The sequence below is a fragment of the Phyllostomus hastatus genome, unplaced genomic scaffold, assembly GCF_019186645.2.
Source record: "Phyllostomus hastatus isolate PE091 unplaced genomic scaffold, TTU_PhHast_1.1 phas_contig_198, whole genome shotgun sequence".
Taxonomy (NCBI): Eukaryota; Metazoa; Chordata; class Mammalia; order Chiroptera; family Phyllostomidae; genus Phyllostomus; species Phyllostomus hastatus.
Genome location: NW_025333715.1, coordinates 8127114 through 8146779, shown reverse-complemented (window position 1 = coordinate 8146779; position 19666 = coordinate 8127114). Strand labels below are relative to the sequence as shown.

Genomic DNA, 19666 nt, shown 5'->3' with positions numbered 1-19666 from the left:
CGAGGGGCCTCCCTGGGTCTTTAATCAGAGCAGTGGAAGCGGTGGTGTTTTAGGAAGATTAATCTGGCAGCAGAAACAGGACGGAAAGCGGTCCAGCTCGGTGCAAAGAATTATGACGGCTGCCTGGCTCCGAGAGGCGGGTCACCGAAGGGAAGTGGCCTGGTTCTGGGCTCCCTGGCGCTCAGGGTTCCCGGCAGCTGGGAGGGGCGGGCACCTCGCTAAGAGGCATCAAGGGAGGCCAGCAGAGGGCGCTGTTCTGTGGGTGACAGTGGCCCCTGCAAGGGAGCTCTGGCACCCCGACAGCGAAGAGGCGGCAGAGCCTGGTGTGCGCTCATCAGGACAGGGCTGTCGGCACCCTGAGCCCCGCCGGGAGCTCCAAGCCCAGCATCTCAACTGTGGCAAATTGTAAGCCATCCCATCCCACGGGGTGTGTGCTCCGTGAAGGCCCTTCAGGGAGGGAGGCAGTGCCAGGCCCCCCAGGAGGCGGCCTGCCCAGGGCCCCAGCCTGGCTCCCAGGGCTGCTCGAGAACCAGCAGGCGAGGCGCGGAATGGAACCAGGGCTGCCCTGGCCAAGAACGGAAGGAGCCACTGCTTCTACTTGTTCTCATTTTATTCAAAGCTGTCACGGTAGGTGGGAAGGGCCAAGGTAGCCCCGCCCCCAACCCTCCCCCCCCCCCCGCCCCTTCTCTCGGCTTCCAAGGAGACTGGCGGGTGGGCGGCCCTGCCAGGCCGCCAGCAGCACGCAGCCCCTCACACGAGCGCGCGGAAGACCTCCACCTTCTCCCGGTACAGCTGGTGGAACTGCCGGGCCAGATGCTGGAAGGGCGCTTCCCAGTTCTCCATCTCCTTCTGTGGAGACAGGTTGGAGAGGCCCGCCTGTGACGTGAGTCATCGGAGGGCCGGCGCGCACCCGCTCCCGCTCCCGCCTCGCGTCGGGGGCCCACACTCACTGCCCTCGCTTCCCCGGCGCGTGCACCACGTGGGGAGGCGCTGTCACTGGGCCGCGTTATCAGAAGGAAACGGTGACGTGCAGAGATTAAGTAACTTGGCCAAAGCCACACACGTGTCAGTCGTGGAGCTGAGTCTGAACCGAGATCTGTCCCTGCAGAGCCCGTCCTGGCAGCCGCCCTCACTCTGTGTGAGGCAGGCCGTCACGGGACTGCTTTCTGGCTCCACTCTGATGGAGGCCCCGGAGGCCGCAGTAAAACAACGGAGAGCAAGGACCCTCGCACTAGAGGGAGGGCCAGACAGCACGGGCCGCCCTCGCCTCAAGGGAAGGGTTGCGCTGTGGCATTTCCCTCCAGGAGGGGTGCCCCCTCCCCTCTAGTTCAGCGGGAGGTCCCACGAGAAAGCCCAAGGCTGGGGGCTTAGGGAAGAACCGAGGGGTGACCGAGGCTGGCTATTCCCGTGTCCTCGCCGGGAGCGGGTTCACTGGGACGGCAGCATTGCTCCTCTGTCCACTGAGGCTGCAGCTGCCCTGCCCTGCACCTCCCAGGCTGGAGCGCTCCTAGCGGGACTCTGCAGGGACAGCCTGCAGGGGGCGCTGGGTCCCAGCAAGGACGGAGGGCCAGGAACCGCAGCTGCAGGAGGAGTGAGGCGGTACCCTGGCCTGAGGAGGATCTCCTGCCACAGGGAGACTGCTGCTGGGAGGGCCCCGCTGACGGGGGCGGCGGGGGCATCTCTGAAGTGGTCAGAGCGTCACCCTGAGACACCTGGCAAGTCCTGAGAGGCCTCAGCAAGTCCAGCAGAGACCCAGGCCTCGTGCCTCCCCCCTTCCCTGCAGGCTGCAGGCTTCGAGCTGAGCTGGGGGGAGGTGCGGGCACAGGAATGCAGCAGCGGCCAGCCTAGCCCTGCGGCCCAGGGTGGCTGGCGGGGAGTCGCCGACTCAGAACCAAGGTAGGAATTTGACAGCCCACCAGCACTGGGCATCTTAAGAACCAAAATAACATTTCTGTGACTAGAGGTGCCCAGAGGACTTCCACTCTTTGGGTGCACATACATATGAAAAATTTTTAAATTCAATTTATTTAAACTAAAAACAAAACAAAAAAAATCCCCAACCAGTTCACCCATTTCTCCCACCCTTACTTGAGCAACCATCAGTCTGTTCTCTGTGTCTATGAGCTTTTTTTAAAAAAATTTCACATATTAGAGAGATTAGAGGTACTGACCCTTCTCTGTCGGACTCATTTCACTTAGCCCGACACCCTCGAGTTCCATCCATGTTGCTGCAAATGTCAGGGTTTCTTTCTTTTTGTGGATGGACAATATTCCGTTACGGCAATCCCAGTTTCTCGGCCCACCCATCCATCAACGGGCACGCAGGCTGTGTCCGAGTCGCGGCCGCCTTGCGTAGTGCCGCCGTGAACGCGGGGTGAGGGCACCTTCCCAGCCAGTGCTTTCTTTCTCTTCGAGGAGAGACCCAGGACCGGGATTGCGGGGTCATGCAGTAGTCCTACTTTTAATTGTTGAGGAGCCTCCATATTTTTCCATTGTGGCTTTACTGTGTACACATATTTTAGGTTTTTTGGGTTTTTTTTTAAGAAATAAGCTGGCAGAAGAGAGAACCCACTACTTCTCAAGCAGCAGCTCAGCTATGAACTCATGGGGGCCTGTTTCAAACAAAAGTTCAGCCTCGATGAGAGGCGAAGAACTCTCCCCCACGCCTGGAAGAATTTCCAAACCAAAGAACGGCACGAAGCCCCCAAGCCCAGGGTTGCACAGACAGCAGCCTGGGCCCCGGGCGGTGGCCCGGAGGGTTTGTGCAGAACCCAGCCTGGGATTCAGATTCTGCAGCTTGAGAGGAGCGGCCTCTGGACTCTGCCAGCCGGTGACAGAAACGCACCAAGCCACCGGCTGGTTCCAGTGGAGCAGGTCAGCTGGACCTTCTAGCAAGGGAAGCCCCAGGGCACAGGAAACAAGCTGACCGAGGCAGACAGTGGTGGCAGTGAGCGCTGTAGCGATCAGGAACAACAGGGCGGCGTGCAGCCCGAGGAACAGGGGCACCGCACCCCTGGCTGCCGACTACAGCGAAGCCGTCACCCTCCGGGCGGACATGAAAGAAGTAACTGTGCCTGCTACACCTGCCAGGTGCGTTGTCGGGCAGAATGTGGACTCCTGGGCAATGCCAACGTCAAATAGTAAAACTGGACCCCTGTTTTACACCGCTTACAAAGATTAAAACGGAGTAAAAACTTGAACGTAAGACCTGAGACCATAGAACTCCCAGATAAAAAACTTCGGGAGAAAAGCTGCTTGGCGTTGAGCTTGGCAATGGTTTTGTGGCTCCGACACCAAAAGCACAGGCAACAACAACAAACCCAAGCAGGACCGCGTGAGGCTGGAAAGCCCGCGTGGCGGAGAGGTGACCGACGAAGTGGAAAGTCACCCCCGGAACGGGAGCGTCTGCAGGCCATGCGTCTTTGAGGAGGGGGTCAGCGTCCAAAATCTACGACACAGGCATCTCAACAGCAAAAACACAAGTGGTCTGGTGCAAAGTGGGCAAAGGACCTGAGTAGACTTTTTTTTTTCCAAAGAAAACATCCAAATGGCCAACAGGCTCCCAGAAAGGCACGAAGCATCATGCACCATCAGGGAAATGCAAACAGAACCCGCAACGAGGCAGCACCTCGCGCCTGCTGAAATGGCTCGTGGAAAGACAAGGTACACCGGTGCTGGTGAGGAGGCGGAGAAAAGGGAACCCTGGTGCCCCGCGGGCGGGCTGCAGGCTGGTGCCACCGCCACGGAGAACAGCACTGTGCTGGGTGAAGTCAGAGAGAGACAAATACCGCGTGATTTCCCCACATGCGGAATGTGAAACAAAGACCCCACAGGAACAGAGAGCAGACTGGTGGATGCTGGCACAGTGGGTGGGGGGCGGGTGAAATGGGTCCAGGTGATCAAAGAGTATGAACTTCCAGTTGTAAGATGAGTGATTTCTGGGGATGGAATGAAAAACCAAAAACACTGGTTGGGGAGCCACGCGGGCGCCGCCATCAGGCGCCCTGGACGGACGGGCCCGCTGTGTTCAGTGGGAGAGAGGAGGAGGTGAGCTCAGCGTCAGGGCTTGGCCGTGTGTCAAACAGCATCTCGTTAGGTGGCCTTTTTGATTACAGCTCTTACCCGAGCCGCCTCAGGGGGACTAGTTAGCCTGCACAGTTAACACGGAGTGCTTGGCCGCAGCCTCCCCGGGCACAGTTTATGCACCCAGTCAATAGCGCGCACACACACTGAACCGAATTGAGCACCCACAGCCCAGGAGCCTCTGCTGACAGATGAGTTGGCGTAGGTGCTACCTTTGGGCTCCACCAAGAGTCCCGGGGTGTATGGGCTTTCGGGGCGAGGAGGCAGCTGTGCAAATGCGAAGGCTGCAGGGGGAACACTAAAATGTCATCTGCTGCGGGCGGCGCGGCCCGCTGCTTTGCTCGAAGGTGCTGCGTGAAGATGCTCCACGCAGCAAAAGCTCGCTAATCTGACTCGTGGTCATGAATTCAGTGTCTGTGCTCCTTGGGCCAGAGGCAAGAGTGGCTTTTGTCTTCAAACAATATGTGGGTTCAAGGATTTAGTAAATAGTAGGAGTATAAACAAGATCGCTAGGGGTAGATATACTCTTTAAAAGTTGGCATACCTTGAGTGCTCACTGCGCACCGGACTTGGTGCTGTTTTCACAGTCACCATCTGACTTAGTTCTCGTATCCGCCACGCAGTGAGGGACGTGGCCCACTATCCCCACTTCACAGGTGAGGAGCCCAGGCACCCACAGGTAGATAGCACGCCGAGGACCCCCAGCCAGTCCTGCCCCTCATGTGGGCGCTCAGAGAGCCTGCCTTTCCTCTCTGCGCTTTCCTGAAGGAAGCATGCCTTCTTGGGGGGTTTTGAAAGCTCACGACCATGCAGCAACTGAACGGCAGCATTTGTCTGCCGAGTTGTACAGAAGCAACAGCAGAAGTGCTGTTGCTTGCTTTAACCTTCTGTAGCTGAAGGAGATTTGGAGTGGCAGACCTCCAGGCTACTGGTTAGTCCGAGGGCTCTGTGGGAGGGGCAAAGACTCAGGCCCGGAGGCCACTCAGCCAGGGGTGAGGTCCAGTTACAACCTCGGACAGGCCAGGCCTGCGAGTCTCCCCGGCAGCCAGCACTGGGCCACCGGGGCTCTGGAGTGAACGGCTCTGGGCTGCTCCCGTGGGACTGGCCTTCACTTCACTGCCCTCTGTGGGAAACCGTCACCCCAGCACATCTGACGGGTACAGCCTGGGTCATACGCCTACACCCTGGGGGCAGGGAGGCTGGGACCTCAAAACCCCCAACACAGGAAGGCAGTTCACCGACACTGGACGGCTAAAATCGTCACGTGTGTGCACTGAGGGTGCTGGCAGCAATTCGCCCGGGCCGGTCCGCCCAGCGAGGGCTCCCGCCAACTCTGCCAGGGCACGGCTTGGGGCCTGCAGTCGCCCTGTGGCTGCAGCGAGGCAGGACAGGGCGCACTGAGGGGGTCAGGTCCTACTCCTGGCTCAACCCTCCTCTAGTCAGCCGTGTGGCCTTGGGCCAGTCACTCCACCTCCTCAGTGTGGCAGTGGGACCTGGGGGACCGGCTCCTGCTCACGGGACTGAGTGTGAGCGTCTGTGACGTCATGTCCCAGCAACACCTGCTAACCCACGAGCAAAGGTCAAGTGTCACTGCAACTGAACACAACCCGCTCGGACCTCTCCCTGGCTGAGACGCAGCCCTTGCCGGGGCTGGGCTCTACTGAAACACGTGCATGACTCCTGCCATCACGAGAAGAGATCCCAGGCTGAGGGGGCAAACATCAGTTCCGAATCAACTCTGCGAGTGGCGGGGTAACAACTCGGTCGAGGCCCGTGGGGTCACGCGAGGAGCCGCTCCCCCCAGAGGCCTGCTCCAGCCCGGGCTACGGAGCCAGCGGAGACACTTACCACCGATGTCTCAAAACACTCCAGGCCTTGGCCCAGCGCCCAGGCGCGCGCCTGCGCCGACTGCACCACCCGTCTGCTGGCCAGGTCTGTCTTGTTGCCCACCAGCACACCTGCTCGGGAGGAGCAACCAAAGCGCCGCGCTGAGCCGGCGGTCCGCGCGGCCAGCGGGGACAGGACAGGGCGAGCGGGCTGAGTCCGAGGGGCACGAAAGGTCACGTGACAGCGCGCCCGGTTCGAGGTGGTGAGCGAGAGGGGGACACTAACGTGTTGACCCCCCCCAGGGCCACAGCAGAGCAGGCTTTGCTTTTCACACCAGCTTCTGCGTGCCCCCTTGTCTAGACCCCCATGTGTCCGCTCTGTCGCCTCCGGGCTGCAGGTGTCCCGAAGGGGAGGGTGACCCCCTGCGAGCGTTTGCGGTAAACTCCTAGCGCGTGGGGCGAGCTTTAGAAACGGTCATTAGCGCTAATCTGAGGCCCCGGCTCAGAGTCAGGGATCCAGAGGTAATTTCGTTCCGCCCCCAGCTGCAGGAGCTGCGGCTGGTTTCCCAGCCTGTCTCTGGGGACCGTTCCTCCCGGTCTGTAATGAGGAGAGTGTGTTGATCTCACAGGAGGATGAAAAATAAACTGACTTAACGCATTCAGAAGTGACAACAGCACTTGCCTGTTTACTTGCGCCCCCCGCACGGGAGAAGGCGAGGCAACTGTCTGGGTTCGCTTCCCAGAAATACCAGCTCGTGTCCCCACCACTGCCCCTCCCCTTGTTGCCCGAGGCCCCCACACCCTGCAAGGTGGGCGTCCTCGCGCCCACTGGACAGACTCAGAGGTGTGTGGTTACTTGCTGAGGTTTCTGTGGACCCGCCAGACCATCGCCCTCAAACCCCGGGGCTCCCCTTTCTGCACCCACAGCCAGCTGTGCGGTGACCTTGTGCCCTTCGACCTGAACGGCAGCGGTGCTGCTGGCGAACCTGGGCACCTGCGGCTCCTACCTGGGAGGGAGGCGCCTGGAACCTGCACCTGCGCCTTCTCCAGCCACTTGCCGCAGCTGCCGAAGGACTGCTCGTTGGTCACGTCGTACACGAGACACAGGACGTCGGGACCCTCCCACTGTGTGCAGGAGGGACAGGATGGGCACATCAGGAACGGTGACAGTGACTTCTACGGTGGGAGAGAGCTGGGCCAGTTTTCTGGGAAGGGACACGTGGACGAAGGGAAACGAAAAACTGTAGAGGCCATGAGTCAGGAAGCTGAGCCTCGCCCACAGGAGTGAGTGGGTGGGCACACGGCGGGGTGGGGTGGGGTGTGCAGTGGGAGCTCACATCTGTACCGGGCTCTGTGCGGGGCGCTCTGGCATCGGCGTGAAACCTCCCAGCTCTGCCGGCTGGCCTCGGTCCCTACCGTGCAGCAGCCCTGCAGGGTGGGACTGCAGCTTCTCTCTCCCTGCCACGGCCTCAGCCGTCCGTCCGCGCACGCATTCCCCGGACAGCCCACTCCGATGGGAGCTGGCACGCCTGCCTGCTCTGCGGGCCCAGGACAGCGCCCTTTCCTTCCTCGGCCAGCCCCCTGGACGCTCGTGGGCTCGCATCTCTGTAACAAGGGCCGGCTTTTCACAATGCCAAGGGCGCTTCCTGCCTCTCCTGCAGTGCCCCGGCCCTGATCCAAACCAGACCACCAGACAGAGCCCGCCGTGCTGGCACAGGGCCCAAGGGCAGCCCAGCAGGGCTGCACGGGACCTGTGGCCATGCCCTGGTCCCTGCAGACCCCCACCCTGCATAGTGAGAATCTGGGTTACTTGTGGGGTGTTGTGACCTCCCAGGGTGTGAGGAGGAACCCTTTCCCTCTGGTTGTCCTTGGAAGGAGCCCAGGGTCACTTTGGAGGACTCACCTCGCTGTCCCCAAGGCCACCCTGGCTCCCGGAGGCTTCCAGGATGGGGGAGCACGGACTACCTGATGGTTCCCTCACACCCTCACTCTGCAGACCATCTCAGAACTCAAGCCAGGATCACACTGGCCCCCCACCCCGTCCCCGTGTGCCTGCAGGAGACACCTCCTGCTCCCTCCAGCCTCAGCGAGAGACTCGGGCCAGTGCTCAGGTCGAGCTGGAGCTGGAGCAGAGAGCCTGGAGTCGGAGTGTGAGCTGAACATGGCCCTGACCTCCTGCTGGGCAGGGCAGCACCCAGCACCGGGCCATGCACATAGTAGGTGGGCATGGGGGAACATGAACTTACCACCATCAGATCTGTATCTCTTGGACAACAGTAACAAAAAAGGGGGCAGAAGACAGTTTCCATTAAAATGTGGCCGTTCTTGGAAAGGCAGGGGAGGGCTCTGGAGAGTGCAACCCTTCTAATTAGCTCCCTGGCCCAGATTAGTGCAGCTGTTCCCTGGGAAGGCGCGGCAGGCTGGAGCCCGAGAGGGTGGCTGGCCGGGTGGGCGTGACGGGCCCTGGGCAGCAGGGGCACGTCCCAGAGCCGGACCCATGGGATCGGGGAGCGGCCCGGGAAGGTGAGCCTCACGAAGTGGGGCGCCTCACCCCCGCAGGCAGGGGGTGGAAACGTCGGTCCCTGTTCCAGGAGGCCGGGTTGGAGGGCTGAAAGGGCACCATCAGGAGGGGGTGTTCAAGGGCAGGGAGGCCCCAGAAAGGGCAGCTACGAGGACCGAGCCACCCCACTCTGGCACGCTGGGGACCCGGCCATTCAGAGCTGGGGGCCGGGGAGGGGAGAATCACATGCCGGAGCTGTTCCCACTAGCCAAGGGGCCGCCAGTCCCAAGGCTGGGAGGGGCGCCCCTTCCAGAACTTTGTCACGACAGCCTCTCTCAGCAGCCAGAGCAGGCAGTGAAGTCTCCTCGGGGGCGTGGTAAGGGGCGAACCTTCTGGCGGGAGGTGGTGCAGGTTAGGAAATGAAACGGCATGCTACTTGCCAACTTATCCAGCATCTCAGAAAACAGTTCCTTGCCAGCAGAGTCAAAAATGAAGAGCTCCTGGAATAGGAAAGGCGTGACCTAAGAATGCCCATCCCCCTGGGGGGCGGGCACCACTAGCGGCCTGGGGGCTGCCCCTTCTCTCCGGGGCACCAGGCAGGCGGCGGGGAGAGGAGCGGCCTCCGGAACCCCGGTGAGGCCGCAGGGCCGCTCCCCGCCCCTCCCGGCACCCTCCGCGCGGCGCTCACCTCCCCTAACCTCGAGAGCAAAAATACCAGGAACAAGCTGACTTCCCACCTGGCAGAACAGAATGCTAAACAGGCTGACAAGTGCTCTGGTTTCCAAAAGGTCACTCTGCACTTTGTTAACCAAATTGATTTTCAAATCTTAAAACCATTCCTTCAAAGGAGGTCACTGAGAAGGCCTGCGAAGGAGTGTAAAGTAGGACAGTCTGTCACCATCCTGGATGGCTACGGTCCTGTTCTGACAGGGGACGCAGGGTGACCCTTCCCGCCCAGCCCGAGCCTCAGCGGGCCCGTGGCAGAGCCCCTCGCCAGGGCTGTCGCCTAGGGGGGGCCTCCCCTAACCTCCCTCCAGGCACTGGACGTTCCTGGCTGGGTGCCAACCCCGGCCCAGGGGGTCTGGACCTCGGCGCCGTGACCCGAGTCACACGCAGGTCACCCGGGCACCGTCCTGTCCCTTCTCCCTGCATCATGGACCTCTTTAACCACCTGGTGACTCCTACATCCTCTCCCCACCTGTGGGGACAGCCCACGCAAACGACAGCTTGCAGTTCAACTGCAGGAGCTGTGGGCTCCCGAGAAGAGGGGGCCCGGTGCAGGAAGTGAGGGGTGCGTCTGCGAGGGCAACGCCCCCGTCCCAGCCTCACTTCCTCTTCGTCCGCCCTCCCGGGGACACCCTTTCCTCGGCCGCCCCACAACTCTGTCCCCAACGCCGCTCAGGGGAGCCCAGAACGCGGGGGCCCCGGGCCCTGCCGCAGCGGCACTGAGCTCCCTCGGGGCCAGGGCCCCACTCACCACGCTGTCCCCCGTGTTGGGAACCGGCACCGTCTTCACCACCAGGTCCACCCCCGTGGTCTGCCGAGGAAAACCGACACGGCGCGTGTCAGAGGGCCCCTCGGGGTGCCCCGGAGCGGGACGCAACAGGCACCGCACCCAGGAGACGTGTCCCGGTGCAGGTGTTCGAGTCCCGGGCTCGCTGTCGGTGCGGAAGTCAGCAGGGACCAGCTGGTCTCGCCCAGCTCCCTGCCCAGGAGCGAGCTGTGCGCGATGGCAGAGTCGCCCACTGGGGGGCCTGGTCTGCCCTGAGGCTTGTGGGAAAACACTGTCTACGGGGTCATCCCGGCAGCCTCTGGGCAGGGCTCTCGGGGCTCCTCGGGGCCATTGGAAAACCTGTGCGGTCACCGCCCTGCGCGCCTCGGCCCGCCCCCACCCCCCTCTCCCCCGCCCCCGGCCCAACTCACCAGGGTGTAGCTCTTCTGGAAGTGGGCCCCGTCGCTGCGGAAGATCTGCGCCAGGGCGGTCTTGCCCACCGCGGGGTCTCCTGGGGGGACAGAGTGCCAGACAAGCATCACCTCCGTCCTCGCCCGACTCGAGCCCCCCCACCCACTCCAGAACGCTCGTCTAGAAACCACAAACTTCAGGGCACTCTCATCAGAGAAAACGTGCTTGATTCTCCCAGGGAGTCGCTGTGAGGTCGCTGGCAGGGCAGCAGGTGCCTGAGACCATCGATGGCCGGGCTCGCATTTCTGCAAGGCCAGTCCTTCCATCCAGAAGAGCTGGCCCGGAAGGTGACAGAGCTGGAGGCACTGGGCACTGGGAACAGAACGGCCACTCTTCCCCAGACATGTCCCCTGTCCCCTGCGGGGGAAACCTGTCCCTCTCACCCCAGAATTTGCTTCCACGTCCTGGAGGTACAGGGGTGTGGCCAGGCCGACTGGGGGGCTCAGCTGACTGACTGACTGAACCAGTCGAGGCGAGAGCTCCCATGGTTAGCGCCCTGCCTACTTTTCTTTCTGGCGGGCGAGGGGGGAGGGTGTTCTGCATGTACGGGAAACTAAAGATGCTGTCCTGAAACCCACTTCCACGTGGCACCCTGCCCTCCATCTGGGCGTGCCCCCGTGGCCACTGGCGTCCGTCCTCCCAGGGGCCAAGCCTGTCTACGGCAGCAACTGCCCTCTCCGGGCTCACCTCCCACCTCGAGGCGCTCCTTTGCTAGTCGAGAACCCCACAAATCGGAGCCTCCAAACTGAAGGTTTACGCCCCAGTTCCAGCCTGAGAGCCGACCTCTCATGGGGCTGCTGGCGGCAGGGGAATTGGGAGTGCCTGCCCTGCCCCCGAGGCTGCGAGCGGCTCTCCGTGCGCACCCTTCCTGGCCCCGGGCCCTTCCTGCCTCCCCACCGGCCGCCCTGCCCGGCCTCCTTCCATGCTGCGCTGCTTCTACTTGCAAGACCTCCTCCACCTCGAGTCTTACCAGACTCTCCACCGGCACCCAGCGCCCCAAACAGGACAGGTGTTTCCCACTCTCTCCCCACAAACCCCCACGGCCCCCGGCTCGCACCCTTCGGTGCGACCCCTTCACTTTGCCGCCCAGTTCACAGTCAGCTGCAACACTCCTCTCTGCCCGATTTCTTGGTAGCCTCCCGCTCTGTTCGCTTTCCAGCTTTGACTTTTCTCACCTACAGTCTTCCCTTGTGAGACAATGGTCTGACTTGCTCGTGGCATTTTGTTTCATGTTAATTCCTCCGGGTTTACACGAGCGATTCAGGCCCTGCTCTTCTAGTATTTCCGCCACATCTTACAAGGGGACTAACCCAGGTGAGGGCCTGCCTCCCGAACCCATTCATACAATCTCATTCAACACCCTCCCCCTGCCCCCGGACCACTCTTAACCTCGCTGGACAGACGACCATCTCCCCAGGATTCCAACATCACGCTCTCTCAGCCAGACCCCACCCCTCTCCTCCAGCTCAGGGACCCTCCTGACCCACGTTTAACACCGCCCCTCCAGGCCCTCATCAGAGCAGCCCTCCATGACACTGGGGGCAGCCGCAAGCCGGGGTGTCACTGGGTGCCCCCCATCTCCGAGTACAGTGCGCCCATCACTCTCCTTGCCTTATGACGGCTCCCGCCCTCCCACTTGGCTTCGGAATCCAGTCGGAAATTGGCTCTTCCTGCTTGTGAAACTCCCCACAGATTTGCTCTGTTAATTTCATAAATCTTTCCTCCGACTGCCACTGCCAGCCGCAGTCACCCACTCTCACACGGAAAACCTCCTGTGTCGGCCGGGGAGGGAGCCGAGCACAGGGAGGGGAGAGGGCCGATAAACACGTCTGCAGAGCAGCAAGATGACAAGTGCAAACTCGCGCAGCGCAAGCCGAGAACCCGCGCGTCCGAGGGCGCGTCGGGGAAAGGATGGATGCGTCGTTTCGTCAGCGGGCAGGCGGCCCAGCGGCTGCGGCTGAGCCTGGGGGTGACACCGGGGAGGGGCACTGCTTGACAGGGGGGTGACATCTCAGAAGGCAGCAGGCGAGGGCGACCTCAAGAATAGCCGAGTCCAGTGGCCTTTTCTCAGTCCTCTTGCTCCTCGCCGTCTCGGAGGATGAGTCAGCCGGAAGTGGCCTCCTCCTTCCTGAGCCCTGGCCTGGTCCTCCCGCCTCCCCAACGCGCCTCCCCAACGCGGGCCCCTCTGGAGGTCTGTCCTTGGCCCTCTGCCCCCCGCCTACTCTGTCCCCTTCACTCGCTACCTTGACTGCCACTGTGGCACGGCGGCCTTCCCCGCCTGCCGTCCGCAGCCGGGCTCAGGGTCCTGAGCGGCCTCGCCCCCGCTCGTTTGCTCCGTTCACCACGTCCCCATTCACTCTCACTGTCCTCGGACCTCACCCCCGGTCACTGCAGACCCTCCTCCTTCCTCCCACGCTCAGTCGGTCTCCTCGTCATCCCTGACGCCCACAGGACCTTGGTGTCACTGCTCATGCGGCCCTGGTAGCCTCACACCTGGGCTTCCGTGGCAGCCCCTAACCCCCTGGGCCCTGGGGCAAGGCTCCTTGCTGTCTGTCCCCTTTTGTCTCTCCAGTCCTCCATGTTGGGTTACCATCCCACTCTAAACCCTCACCGCCGAAACACAGTGCAGCTGCTGCTCTGTGCTTGGCCCCTGACCTCTGTAGCACGCGGGTGCCAGAAGTGACCTCGAGACACGGGCCCTCTGGCTGGTCTAAAATGGGCTGTGTCTTGCTCTCAGCTCAGGGCTGAGCTCCTGGCTGGTGGGCAAGGCCCCAGGGACCTGTGGCATGGGACAGCCTCACACGCTGGGGACGGGATCCCTGAGGCATGGCCGAGCTGGGCAGCCTCCTCAGAGGTCTGGGCCTGCTCCAAGGGGCTCTTCTTCTCAAGCTTCCAGCGGCCATGCCCCTCCCCACCGGCTCTGTGTCCCCAGTGTTTTCGTTCTGCCCTTTTGGCCTCCAGCGCCCATCGGACCAATCCCGTACACTGAACTTTCTCTGCTGAAATGCCTGGTGCATTTCCTGTTTCCTCGGCTGGGCCTTGCCTGACAATACTTCCCAACCGGCCCTCTCCTTTTCGTGTATTCCCCGTTCCCACCCACCGGAGCTCATCATCACGCACAGCCTGCCCTACAGAACACAGCCCTCGGTCCCGCCACTCTGCCCCGGAGCCTGCTGAGGGCTCCTCCCGGTATCTGCCTGCTCCTGGCCGTCCCCACCCCTCCTTCCACCCAGCTCTCCGACCACCCCTCACACGACCTCTCTGCTCCGCACGTCTCCTGTCTGTGTGTGGGCGCCTGCAGTAACACATCCTTATCTTTCTTTTTTTTATTGAGGTAACAGTGGTTAGTAACATTATATACAGGGTCCGGCGGAAGTACCGTGTGGTTGGTAGGGTCATAATATGGGTGTAATAATTTATAGTTTTAATTTGGACACTTCCCCTAAAACTTCCTACACTGTACTTGAGTGTGACATTGTTATGTTATAGAACTACACACTTATGATTTTTGTAATAAAGAGGGGCATTACTTGTGCCGGACCCTGTGTGTTTCAGGTGTACAACGTGGTCATTCGGTATCTGTGTACCGATCCTCTTGATCTCTGAAAACCCCTCCTGCCAGGTCTCCCCAGTCCAAGTCCAAGCCCCGCACAGCCTCTGAAGGTCCGCTCTCCCTCCTCCATCTCCCTGTGCAGCTCGTGCGGCCCCATGAGACCCGCCATCAGTACGGCCTTCCAGGGAGGCGCGGCCGTCACCCCCACGTATACTGAGAGGCAGTAACCACAGTACTCAGGGCACTGCCTCCAGCTCCGTCACTTCCAAGCTGTGCGACCTTGCGTCAGCAACCTCTCTGGGCCTCTGTTGTCCCGTCTGCAAAATGGGGATAACAGCACCTATTTCATGGAATTTTTGAGGATTTAATGAGTTCACCAGTACAGCGTCTGATGGATGGTAAGTCACATGCAGGTGAATGTCAAGGGCGATTCTGTCTCCCAATCCGAGCCGGCACCGTCAGCGGCTGTGCCGCTGAGGTACTTCTCTGGCGCCTGCGCACAGAGGGCAGTGCAGTCTGTCGCATTGTAAGATACTCAGTGCATCTCCGAGCTTCCTTGCGTGCAGGGGCTGGCTGACCCATCCCCTATTCCCAGTGCACCTCGAATGCTGACTCACACTTAGTAGGTGCTCAGTAAATACCTGGTGGATAACTAAGTGCTTGCATCGAACATGAGCTCCTTTAATGACCAGTTATGTGAGAGCCAAAAGGTAGATTAACTCAATCGAAACAGCAGGCCTGTGAGGGGCCAGGAAACCAAAACCAGAGAGGGGGGAGTGTGAGGTGGGGCGGTGCGGATGGAGCTGGCTCGCTGTGCTGCCGCCTTCTGGTCCCTGGGAACTTCCCAGAGGAGATACCCTGAGGCTTGGAAAGGGGGCTGCAGACGGAGGGCTGGGCTGGAGCTCAGCACGCACCCAGGCAGCGGTTGCAATCGAGTGAAACAGTACCTGAGGGAGGGGTGCCAGGGGCAGAGTCCATAATGGGGGCTCGGGACAGGACAGCTCGGGACTAAGGACAAAGCCCTGGAAGTCAGGTCACCTGGTGTGGCCCAGGGCAAGTGTCCTGACCCCCCAGGGCCTCAGCTGCGCCATCTGTAAGCGGCGATGGCAATGGTACTGACCCCAGAGCTGTGCCAGGACTCAGCGGGACGACTGCGGTGAGGGTCTGCATGGCGCCTGCCCATGGACAGCGCTCAGCAGTTAGCTCTGTGTTGGAAGGTGAATTGAAAAAAGAAATGAGAGAACAAATGGTGGAAGAGAAAAGCCCATTCTGAAAAAACGTAATTCAGAAAATAAAAACCTCCCCCCTTATCCAAGAGGAAACTGAGGCTCAGAGAAGCGTCCCCAGGGGCAGAGCCAATGAGAGACGGGCGGAGTTACTTTCGTTGCACAATACTGCCCCCCCTGGCGCTCCGGAAACCTCTTTTGGGGACCAGTCATTTCTTTTGCTCCCGGACGATTTGAGTTACTGCTGTCAGTCAGCTTTCTGTGTGACCCTTTTATGTCCAAGTGAGAAAAGTCATTAGAAAGATCATCTATTTCAGTCTGGAAGAGATGAATCAAAAAACAAGAAGAATCTCTTTTTGCTCTTTACACGCTCTCCCTGCAGCTCTCCTGAGCGGTCCCGGAGCCCCGGACAGGCCGCAGGGCTCAGGAGTGACTGGGAGGAGAGCTGTGGAGTCGGGCAGACCTGGGGGATGCAATCCCGCCTGTGCCCTTCTGTCGCTCGGGGTGACCTCCGGCCAGAGACTTGACTTTTTAGTAAGATCAGAAGAACACAGCACAGCACCCACCCCAGGGTGATACTGTGAGGGTGTAATGGAATGACCGCAACCGGCAGGCAGTAAGGGCTCAGCGAAGTACGCATGTGCGTCCTGTGGTCCCAGGTCTATAATCCAGGCAAATGCTGTCCTACATGTGAGGTCTGGTACAAAGAGCGCACCAGCACTGTGAATGCCACCTATTCACCCTTCTGCACATATTTACCGAGGACCTATTAGCTTCCAGATTCCGTTGGGGTGCTTGGCATGCATCAGTTAACAAAACAGATTCCTGACTTGGGGGGATTTAACATTTATGTGCCCCTGAGCGTGGGGCAGCACAGTAACTTTGGGCTTTTTGTAAACTCTGGTCAAGGGTACTGTCTCTAATCCCAGGTACCAGAGGGGGCAGGGTCAGGGAAAATCCCCTAAGAAAAGACAACCGAAGACACTGCTGCCTAACAGTGGTTTAGCGGGAGCACCTTCGCTGTGCTTAGCCTGAGCCCCCTGAGCACAGCTCAGACTGGTGAAGGCGGTCTCAGAGTGCGGCAGGGAGCTGGGGAAATCAGCCGGAGCTACCAACGTGCTCTGGAAGACAGTTCTTTAACATCTAAGGGAGTCGACACTTTTAGCAATTGCATTAAATCGCTTTTGGGAAAGGGAAAGAGAGAAGACAATTTATGTGAACAAAATCTCTCGATAACTTACGAGTCTCTGGACTCAGGACACTGTAAATTTCAGACTCACCTGCCAGAATGCATTTGGCTGCCAGCTTCACCATGGTAACCAACCACCTCCACGGATCACAGTGGAGGCTAGAGGCGATGGGGCCTGTGGCTGCTGTGGGGACAGGGACAGATGGGACCTGGACCCTCTGGGCAGGACAGGGGGCGGCTATAGGCTCCAAGGGTGGGCGAGGACGCAGTGGAGCGCGAGATGGAGCCCAGATCAAGGCCTCAGTAGGCAGCCTGGAAGGTGCCAGCGAGGTGACGCGGCTCTCGGATCTCGTTCCCCGCCCAGCCCCTGCCAGTGGGGATCATCAGGAAGAGTGAATCCGAAACCCCAGGTTCCCAAGCACAGCGCGGGACAAACTAGCTAAGCAACGGCGCCCGCCTGCCCCGCCTCCTCGGTCTTCTCGCTGGGCCTCGATTGGCTGTCACCACCAGCTTCTTCCAAAGCTTTCGGGGACCAGTGGAAGGGGGAGGCGGGGCTAACAGACCTTTCTTGTAAGACAATTCGTAGTAATGTCCGCTCTTCAAGCTTATATCGCTTGGTTAATGGTTGTAGGAAATGTCAATCATTTCCGCATCTTGTTCCTCCTCACTGCCGGAAAGTTCAGGGAAAACAAGCTCCAACATCTTGTCTCCAGAGCAGTGATAAAAGAAGCCTTCTGATTGGCCAGAGGCTGGCTTGGCCCATCTTCGCGAAGAATGGGGATTCGCCGTATCCCCTGTCCTTCTGAATGTGGGTTCGCCCACTAGTGGCCGGGTCAGGAGCCCGGGAGACCGGGGCGGCGCCTGCGCAGCACACCAGGCCTCAGAACTTAAAGCGGGTTTGATGGTGCAGAGGTTCTCGTCGCTCCCCGAATTCCCAGGTCCGGAGGAGCGCGGCCGTGAGGAGCATCAAGAAATCCAGTCCTTGCTCTGTATCCCGCAGGGAAATGTTTTTTTAAAGCCCGCGAACGTTATACGCTTTAAAATCTAAAATATGAAAGGAAGTGTTTAAAGCGGTGTCAGTGAACAGATGGAGAACAAGCGAAGTTTGATGGGGGTGAGCGATGGGACCGAGCAATTTCAAGTACCTTTCTCTGGGCGCATTTCCTCCCGGGGAAAACGGAGGACGGGTCGCACATTGCAGATTGATGGACAGCGAGCCTCCAAGACGTGGTCACGCAAGGGAGGCCCCGCTTGCTCCGCGGTTAGGAAACCCAAACTTAAGTCCACTGCCGTGCTCCCGGCCCAGGCAAGTCACCTCTGTAAAGATGGGCTACTGAGCCCACTTCAGGGGTTGTCCCGAGGCTTAAAAGAGCAAGTAAGTGTCTGGAGGCATGGTAGGGGCTCAACACTCAACCACGGAATGAATGAATGCACGAGAAGAAATGCATCGGGTCGGACTTGGTTTCCCGGCGCCATAGATTGGGCAGAGGCACCCCTGCTCGCACTCCTGCTGCGCCCCCACCCAAGGGAGGAGCAGCCTTGGGGGTTTGCCACCACAGGCCTTTGGGTTACCGGAAACGTTTTGCTCTCTCACAGCTGCCCTGGGTCTCAGTGCAGCCTCCACCCGCCTTGTGAGGGGGAGTGAACCCCCACTCCCTCTGTAAATGGCTGTGAAGGTTGCAGCCCTGAATCCGCAGTGAACCACGCAAATTGGAATTTTCTCTTCTTGGGAAGCGTTCCTGATATTCTGGTTCAAACCTGTCTCTCCTTCATGCCCCTTACCCATTTTTTTTCCTTTGGAGACCTCACGCACGTCTGTCTCAGACACCCCCGGCCTGGGTGAATCAGGAAGGCTCTGCCTGGTCTTCCTGCCCGCCCCCCCTCCAGGCTGTCCTGTTCACTGTGACCCCATCAGTCCCCTAAAGGACTTGACGACTGAGTCGGCCTTCTGAGGCAGCTCCATGGAGCCGAGACACTGACAGGCATCTGGGGACATCCTCTGGAGCCTCGGTGTCCCCCGTAAGGGGGGTAACAGCCCGTCCTGCGCAGGGCTGCACTCCTCTGCACCACATCTACCCGTCACCTTCCGCTGCTGCTACTCCTCTGTGTGACTTTGGTCAGAACCACCATGAAGCATTCTGGGACTCTCCAGAGGGATGGAAACCCTGTGTACTGAATTCTGCTTTCCCCATCCCAAGGACTTTCTGCATTCTCGGTGACTAGCGACAGCTGCATGACAGATTCACTGGCTGTAAGGTGGCCAGAGAGGTTGGGTACCAGGAAAGGCCTGGAGAAATTCTAATCTAACCCCTCTCTGAGCGGCTGTATGTAACTGTGAGAGCTGGCATGTGTTGAGAGCATGCTGAATGCTGGCCCCATTCTGAGTGCTTTAATGGATTAATTTAATATTCATGTTCATACTTGATGTTCACAATAACCCCTATGAGGCTCTTATCATTCCCATTTGATAGATGGGGAAACCGAGACCCAAAGGAGGCTGAGTCAAATGCCCAGGGTTACACGGCTGGTGAAAGGTAGAACTGGTGGTCTGTCACCCCCTGGCCCCGCAGGGACCTCCCCTGCCTGTAACTCCTCTCTCAGGTCCTCCTATCCTGGAGAGTAAACATGGTCTACGTTCCTTGCAATAACAGCTCATGTGGATTGAGCATTATATGCCAGGCACGTGCTAAGCACTTTGCATCCTCTCTTGTTTGATGCGATGCCCCTGGGAAGTGAAAACTATTATTACCTCAATGTAAAGGGCAAGGAAACTGAGGTCCAGAGAGAGCTCAAGGTCATGCAGCGAGTCAGCCAGAATCAGAACCAGCTTCTGGTCACTGCTTTGCGGAACTGACGTTTTTTTCTTTTTAATTACTTTGAGTATTCTTTTCTGTTTCATTACTAAGCTTTTCCTGCGTGCCTATCCTGGACCGGGCACTGTGCTGGTTGACAGCGCCACCAGATCAAAAGCGACAGCATCCCAGGCAGCTCTGGCAGGTCGTGGCCGTGTGAAACTGCCCGCCCTGACTTTTCTGGAGGAGCCCAGATCCTGTATGTTTGTGTGTAATGCCCTGACTCTCAAATGTGGGCAATGAACTTCGGTTTGAAACACCGCCACCACAGTAGAACACCTCTGTTGACTCGTTTGGCGGGGGGCGGGGGGCTGCTCAGGGTGACCTCTAGTCAAGAAGGGAAGGCAATTTGTGTGAACAAATCCTTGTGATGTGAGTGAACGCAGGACCCCCAGGAGCACTCCTAGCCCTGGGCAGGCGGGAGGGTGCTGGGAAGGAGCTTCTGGCAGGAGAGCCCCGAGGAACGGGTCGGGG

General features: G+C 59.7%; 1 protein-coding gene across 2 annotated transcripts; it reads right to left on the bottom strand.

The window, feature by feature from the left end:
- Window positions 1–681: 681 nt before the first annotated feature.
- IFT27 (intraflagellar transport 27) lies at window positions 682–16833 on the bottom strand. 2 transcript variants are annotated; one of them, XM_045835102.1, is made up of 7 exons: window positions 16432–16833; window positions 10333–10412; window positions 9887–9946; window positions 8799–8909; window positions 6917–7034; window positions 5932–6041; window positions 682–849 (listed from the first exon to the last, which is right to left on the bottom strand). In XM_045835102.1, the coding sequence occupies exons 1-7, from the start codon at window positions 16463–16465 to the stop codon at window positions 751–753; spliced, it is 612 nt and encodes a 203-aa protein (XP_045691058.1). In that variant the 5' UTR covers window positions 16466–16833; the 3' UTR covers window positions 682–750. The 2 variants fall into 2 exon arrangements, with proteins under 2 accessions (XP_045691058.1, XP_045691059.1); XM_045835103.1 differs by having other exon boundaries at window positions 8850–8909; window positions 16432–16830.
- Window positions 16834–19666: the final 2833 nt, after the last annotated feature.

Bases quoted from the DNA above. Each gene is read 5' to 3' on its own strand.
- IFT27 (XM_045835102.1), bottom strand. From the start codon at position 16,465: ATGGTGAAGCTGGCAGCCAAATGCATTCTGGCAG. The intron at 9,947-10,332 runs GTGAGTTGGGCC...TTTCCTCGGCAG, and splicing joins TCCAGAAGAGCTACACCCTG to ACCACGGGGGTGGACCTGGT. The intron at 8,910-9,886 runs GTGAGTGGGGCC...TTCCTATTCCAG, and splicing joins CCAACACGGGGGACAGCGTG to GAGCTCTTCATTTTTGACTC.